The 25,679-nt window shown below is 40.9% G+C and overlaps 1 protein-coding gene across 4 annotated transcripts in view; it reads right to left on the bottom strand.

The window, feature by feature from the left end:
• Window positions 1-379: 379 nt before the first annotated feature.
• adamts6 (ADAM metallopeptidase with thrombospondin type 1 motif, 6) overlaps window positions 380-25,679 on the bottom strand; it is a 66,176-nt gene continuing 40,876 nt past the window's right edge. For 3 of the 4 annotated variants that reach the window (XM_035991854.1, XM_031317815.2, XM_035991855.1), the window contains 11 exons: window positions 22,472-22,574; window positions 21,250-21,383; window positions 17,782-17,905; window positions 16,728-16,808; window positions 14,296-14,459; window positions 12,746-12,884; window positions 10,034-10,163; window positions 7,375-7,579; window positions 7,117-7,293; window positions 3,330-3,486; window positions 380-599 (listed from right to left, as the gene is read on the bottom strand). In XM_035991854.1, the coding sequence (XP_035847747.1) occupies window positions 490-599; window positions 3,330-3,486; window positions 7,117-7,293; window positions 7,375-7,579; window positions 10,034-10,163; window positions 12,746-12,884; window positions 14,296-14,459; window positions 16,728-16,808; window positions 17,782-17,905; window positions 21,250-21,383; window positions 22,472-22,574 (1,524 nt within the window). In that variant the 3' untranslated portion in view covers window positions 380-489. The remainder of the gene's footprint in view (window positions 600-3,329; window positions 3,487-7,116; window positions 7,294-7,374; window positions 7,580-10,033; window positions 10,164-12,745; window positions 12,885-14,295; window positions 14,460-16,727; window positions 16,809-17,781; window positions 17,906-21,249; window positions 21,384-22,471; window positions 22,575-25,679) is intronic. The other variant, XM_035991856.1, reaches the window with a different exon arrangement.

Genomic DNA, 25,679 nt, shown 5'->3' with positions numbered 1-25,679 from the left:
CCCACCCCACCCCCCCGCCCTGTCACTGAGGAGTCCTCCCCTCCGTCTGTCCGTCTCCGGGGGTAACATCCTCTGCGAGCGATGTGTCCAGCACTTTGGATTCATAAAACAAAAGAAGACTAACAATGATATCAATAATTATTATTATAATAAAAATAACATCTCCAACGAATAATCTTCCAAGTTCCACTTCACAGAAGTGAAATTTAAAAACAAAGTTTGTGTCAGCGTTATGGGCTGAGCAGTGGTTTGGATTCCACCGCGATGGAGGGCCAGAGGACCAGGTGTGATAAACGGGGAAATCCTTACTTCTCTCCGTCTCTTTCTCCAGTGCTGATCTCTCTTCGTCTGCCTTCCACTGGTCCAGAGGTTTGAGTTATTTTTCAGTCAGCCCTGTTTTCTTTTTCTCTCCCTGTCAGTGCTGTATCAGCCTCCCTCCATCTGTCTTGCCTTTTCCTCTCGCTACGTCTCGCTTTCGTGCTCCAAGGGTCAGTGCCCTTGGCAGGTCTTGCAGCACATCTGTCTGAAGTACGCACGGCTGCAGAACTTGAACTTCAGTACCAGCGGGCAGTAAGCCACTTTGTTTACATCTTTGCACTCTGCAGAGAGAAAGAAGAGGGCTGGGTTTAAGCGTGAAGAATTGTTATACATTTTAAATTAGCTTCCTGAGTGACTTTTGTAATGTTTTATGTTTTTTCATGAGGATGACTCTCCTTTTAAGAGGTGACCAGCTTCCGGCCTCATGTGTTTCCATTACATTCAACTCACAGCATCCTATATTCTGGCAATTTTTGAAAAGCCCAGAATGTCGTTTAACAACACTTAGCCCACTGTTGTACTGAAAGTATTTTAAGACCCCTCAAACACTCTTTAACCATCTGGATGAAAAAAAATCTGTTGCAAGAATAAAAAAAATAAATAAATAATAATTTGAATTCCCAAATTGCAACTCTTTTTCCTAATTCAAATTGGATAGCTGGAAATGACATGTATGTTTTCCATGTGAATAAGAATGTACAACTTCATTATCAGTTATATTAGTGCAGTGTTTTTGCAGGTTCGCCAAGTTAAATCTAAGACTTTTTAGGATCTTTTTAACACCACACAGAATGCAATTCAATTCCTGTTTCACAAGCATAACATCCAAAATGAAAACCAGCTGGGATGGTATTTTTTCAGTACTTCCCAGCAGTAAAAAAACAATACTTCCTAATGATATAATTAACTAAATTAACTCGACCTGGACCCAGATAAGCAATGTAAAATGGATGGATAGATTAACCAATTGTTAGAATAATTATATTATCAAATGATAGACAGGGACCACTGAAGAGATATTAAAGTTCATTTTACTTGAGAACCCAACGAGGAGGCCTTCTCCGCACTACGGAATAGTACAGACAATGACCTAACGAAAAGCTCTCCACAGCAGCTTTTACTTGTAATACAACGTAGAACGTGATAATCATGATACAAGAGTTGGTGTCCTCAGTTGTTATCTGGTAAGAGACGATGACGTCTCCTTTATCTAGTCAGGGAGCGCCTGTTCCTTCCTCAGCATCACACCGTGCTCCAGACAAGGACACGCAATGGCTCCATGTTATCTTGTTTAGAGTATTCAGTATAATATTATTCTATGCAAGCAGTTTAATAATAACAAGAGAGAAAGTATGTAAATTAAAATTACCCTAACACCAATTAAAAAGGGTTAAGTTCATGTAGGTTTTTGCTCAAATTAACAAGTGCCCATTGTGAGTTGATGAGCTTCCTTGCTACTGTAGCTAGCAGTAGTGACAGTGTTTGCTGCAGGTCTTATGGTGCTGAATAAAAAACAGGATTAAACAGCCTCCTGTGCATCCTCTTTTAGTTTGTAGGTGTATAACATCTCCTGACAGCCTGCAATCAGATACATAAACATCTAACAACTAACAATACTGCCTGCGACAGGCAAGAGAAAATATTTAAGACTTTTGTGACTATTTTAATACCTTCTAAGGTCATTTTTCTTTTCTGGGCATTGTAGGCCTTTATTTTTATAGGACAGCTGAAGACATGAAAGGGGAGAGAGAGGGGGGTAATGAAATGCAGCAAAGGGCAGCAGGTCGGAGTCAAACCTGCGGCCACTGCGTCGAGGAGTAAACCTCTATATATGGGCGTGCGCTCTACCAGGTAAGCTACCCAGACGCCCTTCTAAGACCTTATTTGAGGAAACTGAATGCTTTTCGATCCAATGCTTTACAATACCTGCAGGTTTCTTTCCAATATTTCATTTTAAATACAAAATGTCTTAATATTTTGCTTGTGTTTACAAAATGAACACATCAATTCCGCTAACTTGATTAGGAAATATTTTTTTTGTGCAACAAATGTAATATTTAAGGATACATTCAGAGCAGTGGTAAGTGCTTTTAAAAAACCCTTCTGGGTTTTTCAAATACCGCCAGGTATATTTATTTTTCTTCAGAGAATCGGATGCTTAGCGCTGTAACTCACAGAATACATGAGAGGCACAAACTGGGGCTAACCTGCTATACGAGGGCTGGTGCATCTCAACAGAATCAAACTATACTTGGATGCAGAGGCTGAAGCTGAGACAGATACTGGCCCCGTTCACTAACTGGGCTTCCTGCCATCCCTAAAATGCGCACACACACACACACACACACACACACACACACACACACACACACACACACACACACACACATGCTTGCTGGATGCCGGACAGGCAGTGCTCTGAATGCCTTATCACGATCAGAGTGTCTTCCCTTATTAGGCTTTGGCCCCTGCCTCTGCAGAGCCAAATGAAACGAGACATTGCCTCACTGCTGTCCGTAAAGGAACAATTAGCCTACAGCTAATCCCATTAAACGCTGCTCACGTTTTCCATTCAGGCTAATCGAAAGGCCCTTCTCTATGCATCTGAATAACCATCCATCATGTGTAAGTGTATATGGAGGGGTTGAGCTGTTTCGCTTTGACCATGATCCAACCTCGCTGGAAAGATTAATGTAGCTGGCAAAGTGTAGAGGAGTGTGTCATCCAAGCATGTTTAGGTCATAGTAGAACAGTGAAGATGAAGATAGAGACTGTTTATAACCTTTTCAATTGGGGCTTTGTGTGAAAGCAATGCACGTGCAGCGTAGTAGGTATTCACATAAACCATCTGCCTTTGCATTTAAAGGAGCTGCAGTTTTGAATAGAAACCGTCCGTCTGGTGAGCACGCATTTTCTTCGTGATGGAAAAAAAAGTGCAAGGTGACAGCTCGCAGAGCCAGCGCTATTAAAATGTGAGAGTCAGATGTGTGTCTTACGTTTCGTCATCTTACCGTCGCCATTGGAGATGGGGGTGGCGTCACACTTGCTCTCACACTGCTGCATGGTGGTGGGTCGGAGGGAGTCTGCACACTCATTAGACGGCTGCCCGGTGTAAGATAGACACTGCACAGTCCTCATCTGCTGCCCCAGGCCGCAATGCGCCGAACACTGCAACAGAAAACGTCGGAGTTAAGCAGGAGCAAGTTTGGCCAATGAAGACTGAGATTCAACAAGGCAAATGAGGACCATCTTTCCTCTGTGACCCTGAGTGCTGTAAATCTTCACTCCCTCATGCACACAGACACATGCTAAGCCATTCTGAGTAATCCCTGCACACACACGACTTGATCCAATTAACCAATCATCAGGGCATGCAGGCAGCAAGCTCACACAGCCAGCTAGAGTCACCTTCCCTATTGTCTCATTCAACTGGCTGCTTGTCAGTGGCTGTGTTTCCTAACTCAGAGTAACCAGGTCAACTGTTGCTTGTGAGTTTTTTCCCCTCCTTTTTGTGTATGTGTAAGGAGAGACAGAGAAACAGACACACAGACAATTCCCTCTTGTTTCTCCTGAGGAATTTCACTTTTATTCTTTACAGACAAAGAGCTGAGCTACAAACTGTGCTCGGCTCAAGGAGACGAGGGTGAATCTTTTCAGATTGAATTATAAGGCCACATCTATTAAGTGCTGCTTGCAGAAAGGCAATAACTAGAAAGCATCAAAAACCTGAAATACCTTTATTTTATAAATTCATCAGTCAAGTTTGTGTGCACCTGATGAATGTAAGTCCAGTATTCCCTCTCTTTTAGCTCTGTTTTTGGTCTCCACCCACTCCTAAATGAATAGTGGAGCTGCTAAGTGCTCCACTATGTTCACCAGCTAGTCTGCTGTTTGGTACAACTCTGGATTACTTATCACTGGGTTACTTTGATATTGAAGTAAACCTAAGAATGTGATGATTCTTGCGGATGATTTCTAAGCAGATTTATTGATGTTTATTCATGAGAAATGATATCCTCAGAAAGTATAAGTCACAGTGAATCTGACAATGTGTGTATCATGTCTGCGTGTTCAGATTTGACTCACATTTGAGAGATGGATTACAAATTGTGGTGCAAATTGCTGCAACGTATGTTCACGTATTGCCTCCATGAGCTGTGATTCACTGCTGACGGTGTTGATTCATGGGTTAAATCAGCGGGCAAACTTCAATAACTAACTTACCGTTGTTTTTAGAACACCTGCATGCACCCGACCCTTTCACCTTTTCCCAAACTCTCCACCCAGTTTGCAAAAATGGTCTTACAACTGCAGAATTGAGACAAAAACTAGCAAAAACTTTATATATAAAAAAAAAAAAAAAGACCCAAAAGAAATGAAAGCCAGTGGATGGATTTATTTTTGTTTCTTTCATGGGACAGACATTATGTCTAATAAGTGGGTGCCTTTTTTTCTTTTCAAAAGTTTTGTCCATAGTTCCAGTCTACTTTCTTTAATCTGCTTGTCCATTCTCCTGTGGAAGGTGCATCCTCAGTTTGCCAATGTCCAGTTATATATTTCCGTTCCATAAACAAAAGAATAAGTATGAATGCCTACAATCTTCTGGGATTATTCCCAGTACTGCAGTCTTATTTAGGATTTTACAAGGATTTGTCCAAAAGATTGGAGTGTTAAATGTTGATGGATCTTAATAAAAGCAACCTAAAAGATGCTTCTTTTAGCATCTGCTCATACTGGCTTGATTTTCTAAAACAAAAGAAGCAAAAGGTTAATGAAAAATGACTCTATTCGATGGACTCGCCTTGGCCACAGAACTAAGGGAGAAAGTGTTTGTTGACACATGAACAACGGTTCTTGTACTGAACCCAAATTGTGCACCTGACTTCTATAAAAGTGCTAGTTGTAATAAAAAGTGAGATTGGTTCTATGTGTGGCCATTAAACTCCTTTTTGGAATAAAAAAATAAATAAATACAAAAACAATTGCAGTAGATGCCAACACACCTTTGGCAAAACAAGAGCCTCGAATGACTCTTCATGATTGCTCTACTTTGAGAGAGAAACAACACACCTGTCAGCCATCAAGATGCGTGTGTACGAGTGTGTGATATGAACTCAGCCGTCAACAAATGGCCGCTTCTTTGGCTGACAAGAGAACTACCGGGCTTTCAGTCACCTTCAATGATCCTCTCTGGCTGCCTCAGATCAGTGAGCCCGCATGTCATCCCTTCCCAATTAGAGAGTCTTTATTAGGACCCGCTGCCGGCCATGACAGATGGCGTACGTCAATGGTGCGACTTAAGTGGGATTTGAACCGGTGACCTTTTGGCCTGGGAGACCAGGAGCTCAGTAGCTGGCAACAATCTCTCCTTTCTGACGCTTCGAGGGATCGGAGCAGCGAGGCCGAAGCTTGTAATTACAGCCAAAAACAAAACAAAAGAGGAGGTGGAGGCTGAGGGAGAGGGTTGTACACTAGGGCTGGGTACCCAATGTGATACCTTTTAGGCACCGACCAAATTGCCTCCATAGTATCAAGTATCGGAAAAATGCCTCGTCGTTCAATACCAAATTTCAATACCTAAATGAGTAAATCTCATCAGGGTCAGTGAGCCAATAGGCATGCAGCATGCTTCTACCAAGATCTAATAATGCTCTTGATTGGCTGTCTAACGTTACACGCCGTAGAGACACGCAGGAAAAACTCTACGTTACGCACAGAGACGGGGCTCACGTAATATGAGCTGAAAAATTAATAAAAAGATGTGTGCCCTAATGTGTAATTTTGTAATTGTTTTTTTGTTAAAATGGATTTTTATAAAATTGGTATAGAAAAAAGTATTGTTCAGGAACCGGTATCGAAGTCACTGTATTGGTATCGGTATCAACATCACACACACACACACACACACACACACACACACACACACACACACACACACACACACACACACACACACACACACACACACACTCCAACTGTGGCTCGGCTCTTTGATGGACCACACTGAGGTTATCAGTCAGGTCTGCTTTGTTTACGGCTGTTAATGGCACTGATCGAATTGTAAAGGTGTGTTATTGATGTCTGTGAACGCACATGTGGCCGTTATGAGGAGAAGCCAAGGGGATGTGACCTAGACAGCCTGACTCTTAACCTTTGCCCTGTGACCTGAACAACACAGGGCTCAAACCACCAGAGCACGAGTGACCGTCTTCTAAACATTGGAGCACACTGTTTAAAATTCCACTTTTACACCATATTATTAACAAATCCTACAAAAAATAACAAGCCGTACTTTTTGTGCGTACAACTCGCTGTGACGCACGTTTCTTTGGCGTCCCCTCATCAACATGAGTCAGCTGTGTTGTAAAGTGTTCAACAGCTTTGCTGAGCGCACTAAGTCATGTCAGAGTGAGCCCAAGAATGCTCCTCCTCGGCCTTCCTCTAATCGTGTTCCTGGAAGTGATAGAGAGGCCTGGTCTGAGGCAGAGATAAACTTCAAACAGCCAGGAGGATATTACTGCCACTGATCACACACTCCAGGCCTTCTGCAGCACTTGGACTCGCGCACACAAACACAGCATCTACGCAGACACACACACACGTCACAGACCTGCTTAGTATGTCATCCAGGTGTAAATTATATTAACCATTCACCATCACATGGTATCCATCTGTGCAACTTTTGTCTTTTAGACATCCAAGCTATCCTTTTAAAGGATTAACCAGCATACTGCTGTTTAGGAAGCCCACTAAAATCATCTCAAGTTTAAAGAAGTGCAGAGGGAGGTGGCGTCCTACCTGTCCCCATTCACCAGGGATCCAGCGAGGAGGAGGACAGCGTCCTAAGCTGCAGCGGATTCGGACCGGAGGTTTGTTGTGGCTCGGGCAGTGGGCGGGCGGGAAGGTTTTTGTCAGGTCGCTGCTCTTACACAAGGCGATGCGGTGCTTGAAGCCGGGGCCACATTTAGGCGTGCACTGCAGAGGGAGGAGAATGTGTGAGAAGGAAAGCCTTCGACGGCACAATGAGCCAAAGTTAGTCTCAGAATGTTATCTCACCTCTGACCAATCCAGAGGGACCCACTTTGGCGGGCAGGACTGGTTGTTGCACGACTCTCGTTCGATGGGTCGGTGAGTCAGACAGTGGGTGTCCTCCAGTGTCTCCTCCTCAGCAGGGCCGATCTTCCTGATGCACAGGACTGTCCTCGTCCTCATCCCGCCGTCACACGTCTTCCCACACTCCGTCCAGTCGCCAATAAACCACCTGATGGAGAGAGAACCAAAGCTAACAGTGAGCTCAGTGTTGTTACTCTGTGTACCAGTGTGTTACACTCCTTGCGGTTACTTCATTACTAACAGGCTGTTGAGAATGTCAGAGTGTAAAATCCCATTATGGTTCTGTACATTTGGGTGACTTTATCAAGGTTGGATTGCCAAAAGGGCAAAGCGGGAAAACGCAGCAGGGCATCAGACCTCAGTACCTTCTTGGTACGAGCTGAAATATGTCCACAGTGCAAACTGTCAAGTGTCAAACGTTGGCATTGAATGTGTGATCAAATGAATAATCTTGTTACGGTTTTTGACAATTTAAGACTAATTTATTTGGGCAAAGTTCTTGTAGAGCTACTTGTGTTTAGATAATATTTCAAGAACTTCAAACTCTACCCAGCCCTACTAGGGCTTTGATTCTCTGCTCAATCCCGATTGGACCTGTCGGGCTGTAATTTCTTAAAATTCACCTACGCTTGAATTAAGTCGGGTTAGCACATGTTTCGACTCCTGCGTCTCAATAATGAGGAAAAATGTTACACAATCTCTATTTCATATGGCATCCTCGTTTTAGTGTTGCTTGAAAAAGAAAGAAAATTAGACCCAGTCCTATTCATCTCTCCGAATGAAGACTTCAGAATTAATATCATAAAACTGTCCAGACAACAGCCCTTCAAACACATCCAGTCTGTGAGATATTACATCATCTGAAGGAATGTATACAGAATTAACGACGTGTTCAAACATCTGTGTTAGCTTTCATTACTCGAGCCCATAAAACCCCAGCTATTCTAAAACAATCGTGTTTACATGGTCTCCTTCAGTCGGCCTTTCCTCAGGCTGCAGGGGGGGTGTTTGCCTCCCTAACAGACAGGCAGACAGCACTGTGACTCAATACACACACATGCACTGCAATAGCTTTCAAGTACTAATCAAAATAAATAAGATAGCACCGGTCTGCGTGCGCTAAATACAGATGTGATAATAAATAACCCAAGACAGTACAGTCTAAATGTATGAAAACAAATGACCACTTATACAGTAGATTTACGATACTATCAGTTTTTCTGGCTGAAAGACACCAACACTCACACACATGCCATTTTTAGATATTCTGAAACTAATCAACCCGATGCATTTAATCCCTCTTTTTCCAGACAGGCTTCATGCTTCCAGCTAGAGTGTGAGGTTTACAGACACTTGGCCACCAAACACAAGTTCATATTCCACCTGTATATGTGTATGTTACCCCTCGAGGGTCGGTAAAGAAGCCAAAACAATCAAACACAGGTGGTCATTTTCAAGGCTCTAATTTTTGGCACGAGGCGAACACTGAAAATAGTTAACATGTGAAGTTATAAATCACGGTCATTTTATTTTATTATTTTGTTCCAAACGCTTCACAAAGTAGGGCTCATTGAAGGCAAATTAATATTGCGAGGCAGTCTCATTTTTATGGAGGGTTTTTCCTTTTGAAAACGTAAAGCTGCTATTCTCAATAGCTTTATATTAAGAATGGATCAAATGTCTCCGTGTGATGTTAAAGGTGCAGCTCGTAAAGAGAAAACCTACGGAGAATTATCACCTCCTCACCTCTACGGGGCATTTTAACATCTTTCAGCTAATTATTTTGGTTTTACAGCTCACAACTTTACTGGTTTGGTTCAGTCTCACTGCTGTCATCAGCGTTGTTTCCAGATGCAGCAGGCAGCTGTTCTCAGCTCAACTTCCGCTACTTTCCAAGTACCAAACGGGAGATGAAGTTAGCGGCTAGCTGGTGAACATAGTGGAGCATTTAGCAGATAAACAGCAAAATATTTCTCTCAGGAGTTGGTAGAAACCAAAAACAGAGCCAAAAGAAGAGTAAATATTTGACTTAGATTCATCAGGTGAACACAGACACGACTCCAAATGGATGACAATGTTGTTCTGTAACTGCTGAATGTGTAAAATAGGCAACTGTTTGCTAGTTACCTTAAAAGGCTATAATATGTCAGTGTTGTGTTAACAGCCTGTTTCAGCTGCATTTTTGATAAGTTCTGTCAATGAAAGTTTCAAAAATACAAAAGTATTGAACGAAGCAGGCTTAACTACGCTGGAAAGCAGAACTTGGGGGGGAAAATGAAAGAAAATGTGATTAATTAATCAACATAAATATAAATGGCAATTTTGATAACCGATTTATCATGTTTGTCATTCATCAAGAAAAGATTCTCTGCTTCCAGCTTCTCAAATGGGAGGATTTGCTGGTTTTCTGTGTTTCATATTGTTGTAAATTGAATATATTCAGGTTTTGGATTGTTGGTCGAACAAAACAAAAAGTCGTCTGGGCTCTTGGGCTGTGGGAACTTGTGATATTTTTCACTAATGTCTCACATTTTACAGACAAAACAATTGACCAATTAATCAGCTGATAGTGGAAAAACAATCTAGGCTCCGTGTTACGTACTCTGGAGGACACGGCTCAGTGTTGCAGTCTCTCTGGTTCTCTGGAGGTCTGCTGTCTGTGTCACAGTAGTTGTTCTGGACCACCGAGTTGTCATCCAGCCTTTTACACACCACCTCCTGCTTCTGGGAACCTAGCAGGGGAGAAAAAAAGACCCGATCAATAAGGCAGCACCAAGCTCAGCTGATCTCGCACATTTAAACCCCTTCAGAAACATGGAGGCCGGCCGTCGTGTCGAGCGGAGATGGTATCGCTTTCAGTCTGTAGTAAATCCAGACATGTAAATTCCTGATTCTTTGCAGGATATCTTGGCAAATCACTTTTACAGAGCAGAAAGCTCTTTACTTTGGCTTCTAATGGACAGAGTGAGGGCTACCGTATCGGTGTCACACCTCCCACTGTGTGTGTGTGTATATGTGTGTGTATGTGTGTGTGTGTGTGTGTGTGTGTGTGTGTGTGTGTGTGCCATACCAACTCAGAAAGGGTCTGTTTAGGCCCTCATGGGACATTTCCCAAAGCAGACTTGTCTGGCAGATGTAATGAGATATGGTGTGTGTGTGTGTGTGTGTGTGTGTGTGTGTGTGTGTGTAAAGTATAGAAAATCTACCCATCTGTGCAACAACACAGAAGTGAAATACAGTTTGGAGGAACATTGCAAAGCATGGGGTAAAAGAGTTTTGGTTGTAAGGCTGTCAGAAGGTGTTTTTCATAGATTTTATTACTGTGGTGATATATTAAACAACGCTTCATGATTAGCCGAGCTAGCTGTATCGAATGGGTGTGTGATTAAATAACATTTTACTGATTTAAAGCCCGGCGCGTTCAGAGACTCGAATTAGATCATTTGAATCAACAATGCAAAGGCATGTTTACAGCACTGGAAGGAGCATGTGTGCTTCCCCTTCTGAGGAACAGCTTCAAACTTCTGCTCCGGACTTGGAAATCCTTCCTCAGAAAAACCCACATGCTTATTCAGTCATGCTTTTACAAAATATTACAAACCCGTCCAGGCCACACTTGACAACTGGGAAGAAACACTATTTATTGTTACATGAAACCCATTGCTTTTGGGCTAAAAAGTTTGGTTTAGTCATTCTTGAGGCCATGGTCAACATTTCACTGCGGTTTCAGATTTTGAATGTTTTGACTTTGTAGGACAAGCGCTCTGGAAGAGTGGCCGTATCTGTGTGCAGCGCTGGTAAACCAGGAGCTATGCAGAGCAGCTCATTCACAGAAATTACACCATATTCATTACTCTGGCTCAAAAATGGAAAATAAACATATTGAATTTATTAGAGGGCTGAATCTCCAGCTATAAAGTAATGATTTTGGAAAGCCATCGCAAATTATGATACTGGTTTTCCACACGCTGCTCTTCAGCATTTGTGTAATTATTGGTTGGGCAAGATTTAGAGAATGACACACACACACAAGTCTTACATATTTGAGAAGGTTAGAAATATTCAAAAAGAATTTAAACACCCACAGCGTGTTATGCTATTCAACACCAAAATGCTTGGAGTGCTCTTTTGCAAAAGGCAACTGGCCACTGGAGCTCAGCAGAAGGTCGACACAGAGAAGACGCCATTCTTCTCTCAGAGAAAAATAAACTTTAGAGAAAACTTGTACAGCAGTTTTATAAAATCAGTGTTTATGAAGCGATTTACATGCAATAAACGACATTCTGTATGTTTTGTGACTGACGGTTAAAGCTATAGTGCGTAGTTTCTGTCTCCCCCATTAAGAATTCTAAGTAATGACAACAAAACTGTCGTTGCATCCACATGACGCAAGCCTTTGGTGATCGTGCACCACCCCCACCCGTCCTCCACGCAGTTGCTACTTAGCCAAGCATGACACGGAGGATTGACAAACATGATGGACTCTTCAGAAGAGGTAATTATCTTCTGTGGAGTTTCTGCACGCAAAAGTCGCCGGACAACACCAATTTCTAAACATAGCGATATACTGAGAAATACAGAGAGAGTTGTGTGGAGCTGATAGTCTTAATTAGCTTTGTAGCAACTTATCTGGCAATGGCTTGAATGTAACGGACGTCCATTAATATCAAAAGGTTACACACTAAAGCTTTAAAAGATAAAACGTTAGAATTGATTATAAAATCTATTTAAAAGCATGTACCAATGTTACAATTTGAGCGTTTCTGTATTTGAAACCTGACATGAGTAAAGTGAGTTAGTTGAATTTAGTGAAGAACAAATGAATGCATTAAAGATCAAAACACCACATCCGTGTGGAGCAATGAGGACATTGTAACGTTCTTCGAATTAATACATGAGACAAACATTATTTTCATTTGTTTGAGGCTTTGACTGCTGCACTTTCAATTACATAATCTCATTGCGCCCTCTTCTTCTGCAGAGGTCTAATGGCCATTGACTTGAGAATTGGCACCACCAACGCCTAATATTTACTGTGGATGGAAATGCAGATTCATCTGCACTTTCTGTTGCTGATTTTCTGGAAATTCTGTGAAGATTTTCACTTAATTTGGATGGAAACTTAACTTTAGTTCCCAGCCGAATAAAACACGACTGCATAAACATTTTAACCTTTGTGTGAAAAGTTAAACTGGACACCGGGAGGTTCTTCGCTACAGGTTTCATATTGGAAAGACTGTTTTCTGTGGCCATTGAAATTCCAGATGACCAGAGAGGAAAGTTACTGCATTTAAGGCTTGCCGTGCTGACTCACCTCCAGCGCAGGTAGCCGAGCATTCAGACCAGGGCAGGTGGTGCCAGGAGAAGCCCACCTCGTTGTCACCACTTCCTGTGCGCTGGATGGGCACGTTGAACTTATAGCGTATTCCCAGGTTCTGCTCCTGAAGGAGGACCTGCAGAGGAAGCAGCAAACAGAAGGTGAGGACAGAAAAAGAGACATTCAGTCAAATGTCTGTATTTAAAACAAACTATAAACAATCAGGTGAGAACTGTGTGGGTTTGTGACTGCAAGCCGTCCCTTTCACATCACACATAGTCATTTCATCCATTGTAAAAAATATTGATTATAACAGCTTTAAATGAAGTTTGAATAGTCCAGATCAGTGAGGCTCTGGTAGGTTTATATTAGTCTGCTGGATGCAGAGGGAGCCTGAGGGAGTCAGGCTTTGCAAGCCGCAAAGAAATGGCTAGTGGTCGAGTGGCCGGTTGCTCGTCTATTCCAGTGGTGCTGTGTGGTCTGGTATTTTCAGCATTCATGTCAAGGCAGAAACCACAGAGTATTACGACAAGAAAATGCTCAGTTGCCTCACATTAACACACAAACATGCAGAGCCAGAGAGACTAAAACTACTTAACATGAACAAGCATCTCAGCAACACAGATGCTCTCCAAATGAAGTCACAGTTTTTTTTTTTTTATATCCACATAAAAAATAGCTTTTAACCCCAAAACCGCTGGCTGACAGTCAGCTAAGGTTAGCAACCAGATGTTGAGTTTAAGTGGACCAACAGCGAACATACAGCTTGAAATGCACAGGACTTACTATGGAGTTGCAAAGTGAGAGAAGTTATTTTGGGTGTCCCAAGTTTCCGAAATTTAAAGTCTGATTCATTTTCTCCATGCCATGACAAACTGATGAAAGTTGAAATAGTTCGCCCTATATTATCTTGAAAGTGACTATAATCAATATTTGTCATAATAAAAATGTAAGGAATGACAATGTGAAAACAATGCCAAAGGTGTCTGTCGTAACGAATTATCCCTCAGCTTTACAGAGCTTTATAGTGAGTTTCAGCTCATTGTTTATCTGTCCGGCCTTACTGTTCTGGTTCACTCTCAACGCTCTCATAGTGTTATCTCAAAACAGACAGACACAGTTAGAGAATAGCTGGTCAACATAGAGGAGCATTTAGCAGCGAAAGAGACAGATATTTCCCTCATGAGTTGGTAGAGACCAAAAACAGAGCTAAAAGTGTGAGAGAACATTGGACTTACGTTCACAAATACGCAGACAAAATATGACTCCAAATGTACCATCATGTTGCTCTGTGACTGCTGGATGTATAAACAAGCAACTGTTTGTTATATCAACGTAAAAGGTGGGTTATTGCAGGTTTAAATTGTCCAGGAGACTCCTGTGTTTCTAAGTTGAGGATTATTGAGGATTTTGTTAAAAGAAAACTTTCAAATAGGAATGCAGTAGGGGAAAATACTTCCAAGACAAGCTGGTTCTTCCACTGTGCAACTCTATGACAATTACAAAATAAACTGCGTGATTTTGCATGGTGTGTAATAAAATATTACCATGACAATCAGGTTTTCAGTGGTAGCACCCAGCGCCTCTAAAGACTCCGGTTCATCAGTGGGTCTCTTGTAGTGGAAGGCCGTCCCTGCGATGTCAAACTTCCTGGGCCAGTCGATGGTCCACGCTCCGTTGATGTAATAATCATCCACTTCAGATTTCAGAGCTGGGTAATCACACAAAGAAATAAATACTTTCAGAAAGATGAAATACAAAGCACAGAGGAACAGTAGCCGAGACAACAGGTGGAGGCAATCATTTGGTCTGATGTCATTGCTGTCGTTCATCTACATCATCATCACTTTCTGCTTCCCTGATGTCAACTTTCTGAGTAGAAACACACACACACACACACACACACACACACACACACACACTGTAAATGCAGACTTTCACGTGCACTGACATGTACACATGTCTAATTTAGGAAGAGAAAGAAAACACACTTCAGGTGAAAGCCTGGACAAATCTCATGAATACCACTCTGTCTGGTTGTCAAAACAAAAGCTGGTCTCCAAGCACAACAGATCTGAAAATATCCACTTTCTCTGTGTGGAAATGGGGCCAAATTCAGGAGAAACAATCTAACCACTCGCTATTCTGTCTCCCTGGCTCGTGCTCTGCAGATTCCCCTCTCTTCCCTCCCTCAAACAATAGTTTACTCCTCTTTAAAATATCAAAATCCTCTTCTCAATAAATTCATTTTCAGCACATCTGGCACTGATTGTGAGGATTGTGATTTTGAACAGTGCAGTTTACACAAGTCACCACAGGCATCCAACTCTCGATTTTTAAACTGTGTCACTTGGTTTTTGCTTTAATAGTTAACAGTTAAAAATTGCAAACTTTGCTGACCCAGATCTCCAGGACTCAGACAATGCTGCAAAAGAAAAATATTATCTTTATCACTGGGGTCACAGATGAAATTCATAACAAAGTTACAGATTGCTAAGAAGGGTAAAAGTAGTCCAACACAATAGCCAAAATTGCAGTCTTTAAACTTTGATATATAGACATCATATCCGCCATAATCCTGGTGGACCAGGCAGCTGTCACCACGGCCCTATAAATCTGATGCAGCTCTCCGGTTCAAAGTGTAACTTAAGCCCTCCATCAACACCATCCGATATAAATTCAACACGCTGTCACATATCTTTCTCTTGTTAATGAAAAGGCACAGAACAAGCTTAATTGAATCCGGTTGTTTGATTGTTTTGCGTCCGAAGCTGCCAGTGTTGCAAATGGTTTTTGTTTAGTCTGGAACAGAGGGGATGAGTCTGGTGCCAAGAGAGCCATCACGTGTGTTAGGATTGAGCGAGTTTTAACAGACTCTACGAGACTTTTTTACGGCTTGACATTAGGAGATTTAACGATGGCATCTTCTAATTTGCTCTTGACAAAGATGCAAGGAAATCCCTGGAAATGTGGTTGACACAGAACTGAACAGTTAATATGAAACAGCTTGATGTCGCAAATTGCTAATTCGCCCCACTGTAGTGAGCTGCAGGGTCGACTGAGATTGATGGATTGATAGTGAAACAAGACTAGAGAGTCCACAGCAACACTCTCTCTATAAGGCTGTAGTTAGACACAGCATTGCTTTGAGCTGAATGCATGTAATGGTTACCATGTTCACCACCAGTCTCGAGTACAGCTGTTGTTAGTTTTGCAGGTATTTGGTCATTAACCAAAGTGGATAATCATCCTCAGGGGAACATGAAAGTCTGAACCAAATTTCATGGCGACATTGCACTTAAAACCACAAATGTCAACCGTGTCGTGGCACTAGATGGAAAGCCAGGGGATCAACAAAGTCATTAGGATTCATCCTCTGGGGAACATTATTATCTGTACCAAATTTAAGGGCAATCCGTCTGATAGTTGTTGATATATTTAACTAAAAAAACAAACATGTCTACCTCATGGTGGCGCTAGAGGAAAAGTCAAAGGATTAACAAAGTCAGTGTGCTTCATCCTCTGGGGAACATGAATCTTTACAAAATTTCATGGCAACCTATCAAGTAGATGTTGAGATATTTCACTGGATAACTAATATTTCTGCCCTGCTGATGGTGCTTGAGGAATTATCAGGGGATCATTATCATTAGAATTCATCCTCTGGGGAACTTGAATGTTTGTGCCACATTTAATGGCCATCCATATAGTTGTTGAGCTATTTAACTAAAAAAACCTAATATTTCAACCTCATGGTGACGCTAGAGGAAAAGTCAAGGGATCACCAAAGTCAGTGAGCTTCATCCACTGGGGAACGCGAATGTCTGTACAAAATGTCACGGCAATTCATGATATAGTTGTGGAGCTATTTCAGCCTGGACCAAAGAGGTGGGTAGAGCCATGCTGCTAGTCATGGCTAAGCAACAATAAAGCTCACAAAAGTACATATTAGTCTAATTCTAAATGTGACGCAACTTACCGATGTAATTCTTCGACATGGCAACTTCTTTGATCTCGACGTGAACGGATCCTTTTGGGATCTGAACCACCTCCATGTAGCCTGGAGGACAAGGACAGGGATCGTAAAGGTGGTATTTCTCCCACTCAAACTCAAAGGGAGTACATATAGAATGTAATTCCAAATCACCCAAAAAGGACAAAGCAGGAGGACAAAACAATCCCCTACGTTATTATTATTATTATTTTTTACAGTCACACACACGTGGACACACAGTATTTTTAGAGGCTTTACTATCCATACCATAGAAGGAGAAATATGTTTTCTCTCTCTCCTGCTCTCTATAGACAACCTCAGGCTGAAGCCAACACCAAGTCCCTATCTCTACTCCTGATTTCTTCACTCCATGATGTAATTAATGAGGAAAATATCATGTTTTGTTGTATATTCTGACAACATTATTCTAAATAAAGAAAAACATATGCTCCATTCGGCTGGTGACAAAGACGAAAAAAGGCACATTTCCATGAAAGATTATCTTCCTGGCTTTTGGGGATGTTTTGGACAAAAGCTGCTTTGCCAAGAGGGCGGTGACTGAGTTACTTTGCTTTCCTCACAATCATCTCTGGTGACTTTAAAGGGATAGTTCGGATCTTTTTCAAGTGTGATTACATGAGCTACTCCATAGTCAGTGTGTTAGCTATAGTAGATGGCGGTCGGCACGCCCCCAGTTTGGAGAAGCAGGCAGGACTTGCGACACAGAAGCTAAGCAATGTTCTGCTGTGGACGGAGGCAGCAGCTAAATGCATTTAGACACCTAAAAACACCTATATCAGTTTAAGTTGGGAACTGAAGCCGTTATCTATGCTCTCTTCAAAGCCTCCAGACTCCTTTCACAAAAACAGCAACTGTACCTCACAGAACACGGGAGTTGCTGCTCTACCACCGCTTCGATCGGATCATTTTTGTTACAGCGTGACTTTGGTAAATACTTACTCTTTACGAAACCCGAGGGGACAGAATATTTCAGTCTCTCATCCTAAAAACAACATGCCTGGAGTCGGATATGTTTTACCTCCTCTGGGTAGAGACTCATTGAAGAGTCCCTCAGTTGCCTCGCAGGTGCTGCCATCCCCTCCACACACACGGCATCGATCTTCTTTAGCGTCAGAGCTCAGGATGTTGTCGCAGCCCACATGCTTTGAAGTCAGAGAAAGAGAGGGAGCATTGTTTTAATCAGAGACTGGGAAATGGATTCCGGATTTAGAGTTCATTACAAATCTCCTAAAGTCAGATTTCAGAGCACAGGCTTCATGGTCTTCCACATTTTGGGTTTCCTGCTGAGAGTTACTGTAGATGAGAATGCCTGTCTGATAAATACAAAGACAGGTAGCTTAGTTTAACATAAAGACTGAAAACGTATTTGTTTAAAAAACAAAAAATGATGGTCACACATGTAAACATACAAGATTTATGTCATTTGATGTGATGTGTTCCAATAAACAAATTTATAAAAAAAAAAAAAAAAAAAAAAAGACTGAAAACGCTAATAACTAATTAGCACGTTTTATAACACCAAATGTGTATTAATCTGCTGCTGAAAATAGTCCCCAACCAATGCACTATTTACTACAGTTTGAGTACATACAGTGCCCAGCTGATTTAAGAAATACTTATCTGTTATTTTAAAGAAACTGTATATCTGTTAACTGTTTTCAAAGGTTTACATCTTCAGTAGGTACCAGTGGACTTGGGGCTGACTAACGCTTTTGTTGATTTTGTTTTTTTTTCAAGCAAGAAAAAAAAAAAAAAGAATAAAGCCAGACTGATCCTTTCACCTTTCACAACACAACACTGATACAAGCAATTACATCTGTAACTTGGCAGTGATTTACATGTAAATCATATGAGCGCTCATAAAAAATGATGGTGTTTAAACTAGCCAACATAACAGATAAAAAGTTGTTGGCTTCATATAAATTTTAACATGCAGGCCGTATGGAGCCCATTAAATCTTTTATCTGTGCTCAGTTTGTAATGATTGCTTCACCACTATTTGATTAGTCATGCCTTGGAGCTTTAAAGATGGAACAGCGGTATTCTGATTGAAAGTAAGAGCTGTGTTTCATTATTTTTCAGGCCCAAAGTCTGTTTTAAGGTCTACTGTGATATATTTGCAAAGGAATCAAGTTTAATTTGTATATTTTTTAATACATTTTACATCAAAAGGTCTAGAAATATACTTACGTAAATGTGTGTAGAGTACTCTTATTTCATTGTGCTGTGTCTTTTTATTGTCCTTTAATAATTTGTCTATATATATAAATATGTACTATGTTTAACAACATGTGCACTTTAATTATCCTGCCTCTTCAAATTATTTTGCACGTAACATTTACAGATATTTATTAAATACTTTGTTTTTATTCTTGGCAAGTTAGCAGAGCAGTTAGTACTTTGTTTTTCTTCCATTGAGGTCATTTTTAGGGCACTATATCAGAGCTTATTAATTATGTATTATTCAATATGAATCTATTCTGTCAATCTATTCTGATTCAATCATTAAATCAAATTTAAATGCAAAAAAATGATCTTGTTGCAGCTTCTCCAGTGTGAAACTTCGAACAAAAGCAGGACATTTTCACTATTTTCTAACATTTTATGGACCATTCAATCGAGTAAATGACCTGCAGGTTAACCGACAATGAGAATAATTGTTGGTTGCAGCCCTATATTATATATAACATAAATTTCAGTAAAATAGCAGCTAGTAGTATACTGTATATATATATATATATATATATATATACTTCTTCTTTAGATCTCCCAGTCTCTCTCTCTCTCTCTCTCTCTCTCTCTCTCTCTCACTCTCTCACCTGTAAACAGCATCGCAGCTTTTGAGTTTTTCTGAAAGCTTTCCAAGCAGACAGTGTTCTAGAGATTTATCACAGTGTGGCAGTGAACCCAGAGAGCCAGCCTCTAAAATAAAAACGACTATGCTGGATCCAGACTGGAAATAAACCTGCATTGCTCCTTTGGTGGGGAATATTCCACCTCTTAACCCGCTAAAACACGCGCCATGTTGTGTTTTTGTATTAAAATCAAAGTAATGTTGTTGGCACAGACGTTGCATCTTCATGCCAAACAGGATTCAAATGGTACGGTCAGATGGAAGTCAAAGCAAATACTTAAAGCGAGGAACCAAAAAGTTATTTCAGCTGCATCTCAGAAAACCCTCATCTCCACACAAAAATGATTTATGCTCATGAAAACAAAGACAGCACTAACTGCCAACTCACTTTCAATACAATGTTATTAAATCAGCCTTTTCAAATATATATATATATATATATATATATATATATATATATATATATATATATATATATATATATATATAATCATTATTCAATCACAACAATGATGTCTGTTTTATTTATCACAAAACAATCCTGGTCGAGGCTGCAGAGCCGTGATAAGAGTCAGAGAGAGCAATGCCAGTCATCCGATCACAATCAGCAACTCAAAGGCCTGATTGTTCTTCTCTGCACAATCGGTTTTGTGCTTTGGCAGTCGTGTTTACACAATCAGTAATCTGGTAAACTGTGCTGTCCGAGATAAAAACCTGGCATGGAGGCTGAGGAAACTCTTGCAAGGCCAGTTAATGTAAAGCTAACATATCCGGGGTTAACAGTCACAAACAATCACAAGAGCCCACTGAGGATAATGTCATAGTGCGGTGTGTAATTATATTACTACAGGGGCAGGAGATGCATGACGTTTTTATTGTGTCTGACATGCATTTCACATGCAAATCAATCCACAATTATATTGGATTTGATTTGGCACAGTGCCATTTACTGCATCAGCATGCCATTACATGTTTGACTGCTTTGCTCCAATCAAACAGGATTGATCACATATTTATACCTGGAAATAATGAATTCCTACAGTAGAATATGTTTTCGGTATTTAAATTCATTGTTCTTTTTTTTTTTTTTACAGGAAATGTCATTTTATTCAATGTTTAGGGAGATAAGACAAAATAAAAACCCTTGAATGAAAAGTTGTGAATATATAATTAAAACATACCGTGAACTTTAACTTTGAGAGAAACATCTCAACTCAAGGTTCCTCTTACTAGCTTCCTCCAGACCTTTCAACAACTTACAGTCGTTCCAAAAAGCCAGTAAGTGGACCTTGAGTTAAGCTTTTCTTGTCAAAAAGAATCTAAAGTTTACTATTTCTGATTTTCAGCCATGTTTCAAGTCATATTTTATGAACCAAACCTGAGTTTATAGCCATTTTGCAGCGCGGTGTTGGCAGCGCGGTGCCTAAAGGAAAACTATGGTTTATTACAGTGAAACTTTTGTTTTTGGAGCTACAGTCATCAGTTGTATTATAAAAAAAAAATAAAACCAGAGTTGTAATAAGCTTTAGTCATCCTTTAAGACCTTAATAAAAAGACAATAAAAAAAGAAATGTGCAAGTCTTTGATCTTTTGAATTCAGGCTTTCAAAAGGACAAAGTACTGTTCCCTTACCCTACACTCTCCATTGATGCAAATGTCCAGAGAGTCCGCCTGACATCGGGTGCCATCTATGACTGCAGGAGAACGCTCTGTGTAGAAGTTATAGCCCTCTGCCAAGCAGTTCAGCGCACAGGGCTTAACACCACCTGGGTTACACAGAGTTCACACAGACAAGAGCACACGGTTATCTAGAGTTCAGCCTGCACACAGAAAACAGACAACATGACCTGAACGCTAGTAGAACAAACTCAGAGATAAACGATAAACAACACATAGAAAACCAGAAAACACTGGCACTGTTGAAGCCAGCTCTGGGATCTCCTTTCGACTTGTTGACAATAATAACAATGTGGAGGAAAGTCAGCGGCGCTCGGATCTAAAACCGCCGAGCCTGACGTCACTGTAACACTGACACCGACCGAGACAGCGCTGACTGCCAACAACAATTACACTGACATCAACACGCAGGTTATCTGCTGTTTATACATGACGGCTCGCAGCCCACCGAGCGCCGAACATCAGGAGGTGATGGATTTGACAAAACAGACCGGTGTGATAAAAGACATCTATCTTAAGCGCTTCCATCTCTGAAAGAAAATAAAAAGCCGTGTTTACATGCTTCAAACTTGTATCACTTTTTCTTGTGTTTTTAGTAAAGTGGATATTTTCCATGATCTGCAGACATCAAGGAGAAAACTTAGGGGGGGGGGGGGATGACACAAAGTATGTAGGCCTACACTTAAACTCCTGCCAATAACTGTGAAAGTACAATAGCACCCATTCTGTCTTAGTCCAAAGAATGAGCCTTTCTTCTGGGAGATCGTTGACATGAAGTGTGTCAGGACGTCTGTCAAAAATGTGAAATCTCCCAGGTTGAACAATCCAGAAGCGAGGGGTCTTCAAACACAGCACAGTGCACAGGAATCTGAAGAATTCTCTTCCAATCAAAGAGACCTTCCCACTGTTAGCTGGGTACACAAGACAGGCCGGCCTGCAGACTGTCATTTGTGACGCAAAAAGGATGACAGGAAGATTTCACAGCTCAGGTTAGAAAAAAGTAGAGATTAGATGTATGAAATATTCTGCTGCCAGTCGCATCAGTTCTACCTACAGGACCTAGGGATAACGTAAATGTTTATTAAGTGAGGATTGTGAGGATTTATGCATACAACTCATATTTTCAGGAGGTTCAATAGATTTACAAACAGCTGGTGCAACTCAGTCCTGAACTCACCCCCAGTGTAAGGCTTCCAGTTGTAGTACTTCCCACGGAAAGGCATGTTGTCAAAGTCGCCGCACTGCTTCTCTCGGAAATCACGAGATCCTGCAGGACAGGCCTGCAGGAACATATAGAAAAAGAGTACAGTTTTGTATGTAATTTGTGATGCTTGAAGGACCATACCAGTTCCAGTGTCAAGCATACTTTACATTCCTGCTAACCATTTAATTAATGTCCATACAATATGAAAATGTATTAAAAGACTTGAAACTTGCTTGAGTTATCCACCTACAGCAGATAAGATGGAAAGACTGACTTGGAAGATTGATAAAATGGATAATATGTTCATTGGACTATTGAACCAACCAACCAACGTTTGCCTCTCTTACCTTTTCTTTTTGTTGCATGTTTAACCAATCACGGATAATCACACAGAAATGATGTAGCGCTGCATAAAAGACTTGCTCCCCATAATGTTTAATGTTTGTGATATAAACGTCACGGTGGCTGGAAGCTGTTTTCTTTTGTTGTTAATGACATAAACATTATTTTCTATCAGAATTTAAGTATTAAAAACTGTTGCAGAGTGAAGCAATACAGACGTTTCAAATCAATTTGCTATTAAACTGCCAGCATTACCAAGCAGTGCTTATGTAACTTTGACAACATGGACTTGATGTTTACTGTGATGGATTACACAACTCAAACAAGTTTTAAGAGTCTGCCAATTGATTTTCATTATGGAGGAAATTAATGGAAACCGATGGATAACTGGAACGATCGGGACAAAAACACCCATAAATCTAGAAATCTGTTGCATGCATTTTTAAAAAATGTCAGAAAAAAGTACATGATTTGTAACAAAGGAGCTAAAACTTGCAAGCAGCACGCGGGCTAGCATGACCATCATCTGCAACGACTATTTCTTCATTCTGGGAAGTGTTTATTTGCATAGACAGCATCATTATTAACAACTGGACAAAGACTGCAAAAGATGTCCCATTTAATTTTCAGACACTAAAACAGACTTGCTTCTTGGAACTCCGAATTGAGAACGGTTTCTTTTGCATTGGGAGGGTTTTAGCTTTGTTTTCATGAGTGAATGTTGCTCCAGTAAGAGAGGGTAAGAAAAAAAGTGTAAAGAAACTTTATTGGTGTGAAAAGGTCCTTAGAACCCCCAAAAAAACTTTCCCCCAGGACAAATAAAAGCTCTTGGGTCAAAGCTGTATTTCACATGCTGAAAGTGTTCCCCGTCGGAGCCGACCACGGGGAAGGCTGAGCCACTTTGATTAACACTCAATGTTTTGCCAATATGGCAGCTTTAAACTTGCACATCAAACATGCAGATTTAGTCAGAAGAGACAGAATAATATTATTACAACTGTGTTGAAATGACAACACAGGGCTAAATTAGATTGACAAGTTTCCAACACGTGCTTCTTCAAGGATCACCATTATCGATTAACCTGTTGATTATGTTTTGATTAACAGTATAGATGAATAATTTTTTTCTATTAAATGTCAGAAAATAGTTAATAATCACAAAGATCACCTAGAGCCAAACGTGACGTCTTACAACAGCAGACCAAAACCCATAGAGAAAGGCAGAAGGTCGTGCAGTGGAGCAATGTTTGTTGTTTAAAGGCAGAAAAGGCAGTCCCTCCCCGAGTCGGTCAAAAAAGTGCCTCAGAACACACCTAAGCGACGCAGACTTGAGCGTACGTTCTGCGCGTGCGCGAGACGTAATACGTCTCCATAACATCAGGCGGCGCTAATCTGTATTGTCGCCCAAAAAATGAAAACCGGCAGCTGATTGGACGAACGCGTCACGTGGGTCTGGCTGCTCCCGGATTTTACAACCGAGCATAATGGTGGCTTCGTTCGGAATACGATCTCGTATTTTACGAAGATAGTTCACCGAAACGTTTTTCTGAAAACATTTTAAGCGAGAAATATGCCATGCAGTTGCTGAATCTGTCTTCATTTCAGATCAACAAAGGTCAGTTTAAAAGATTTTCGTCCGATTTTGAGAGGCGTTAGTCACGCATATCTCGCATGTCATTTCCGGGTTAGCGCTCCACTAATCAGATTGGCCATTGAGTCCGACTGCCAGCCTTCCGATTCAACATGTCAAATCGGCCTAAATGAACGCAGACGGCTCCTCCGACTGACGACGGCACGAAACACACCGAACAGACTCGAGTCACCGACCTCGCCAGACTGTCCGACGGCCGGATAATCGGGTTGGTGTGTCGGGGCCTTAAGACAACTAATTGCTGTAGTATAATACTAAATTGCTGGAGTGTCCCTTTAATGTCAACTATAAGCTGCATATCTGACCGTGTCCAAGGCTAATGGGCTTGCACTCAAACAGAAAAGTGATTCCATTTTCAATAGCTTCTGCATGAAGCCTTATGCTAATGGACACAGCTTTACAATATAAAGTAACCTCCCACAGGACGGACGTAGTGGCAACAGGAACGGAAAGGGAGGCACCCATTAACAAATAATATGTGACCGCTGATCAATGTGATAATAGCATCAATTTATGCATGTGTGTGTGTGAGTATTTGTCATTGTATCTACATCTGCATCCACACACACACACACACACACACACACACACACACACACACACACACACACACACACACACACACACACACACACACACACTTCCCTAGACATGATGTGGTCAGTGTGATGAAATAGTGGTTGGGGATATTGTTTGTTTTCCAAAGAAAATACTCAGTGCTTGCTCTGAGCTGTTATTTTTAAGACTTGTGGTTAAATGTCCACCAGGGCCCTAACTATTTCAATTTTCACCTTCTGAAAAAAAGCCCACCTAGAAATAGTTGAACAGAGATCTCAACTTGCAGCCATGTTAAATATTTGTTTAAAGTTTTGCTCCAGACCTAAAAAGAAAAAAAAAAAAAAAAAGCTCTGTGAATTGCTTTTCATAAAATACGCTCTGAAACTGTCATCAGCGTTGGCTCAAGTCAAATGTCACAAACAATATGTGAACTATTAAGTAACAAGGAGAAGAGTGAACCCAAACGTTACAGGGGAATATCGATTCACTGCCTGTGAGTTTTTATCATCATCTGTCCTGTGTTCCAGGAAGAAAACATGTCAGAAAACTGAAAGGAACAGTTGTGATGTTTCGTGGGTTTGTATGAGGTACTTATTCCTAGTCAGTGTGAAATGAATACGAGAGTTGGTG

The sequence above is a fragment of the Sander lucioperca genome, chromosome 14 (genome assembly GCF_008315115.2).
Source record: "Sander lucioperca isolate FBNREF2018 chromosome 14, SLUC_FBN_1.2, whole genome shotgun sequence".
Lineage (NCBI taxonomy): Eukaryota > Metazoa > Chordata > Actinopteri > Perciformes > Percidae > Sander > Sander lucioperca.
This window is presented reverse-complemented; position numbering and strand designations above follow the sequence as displayed.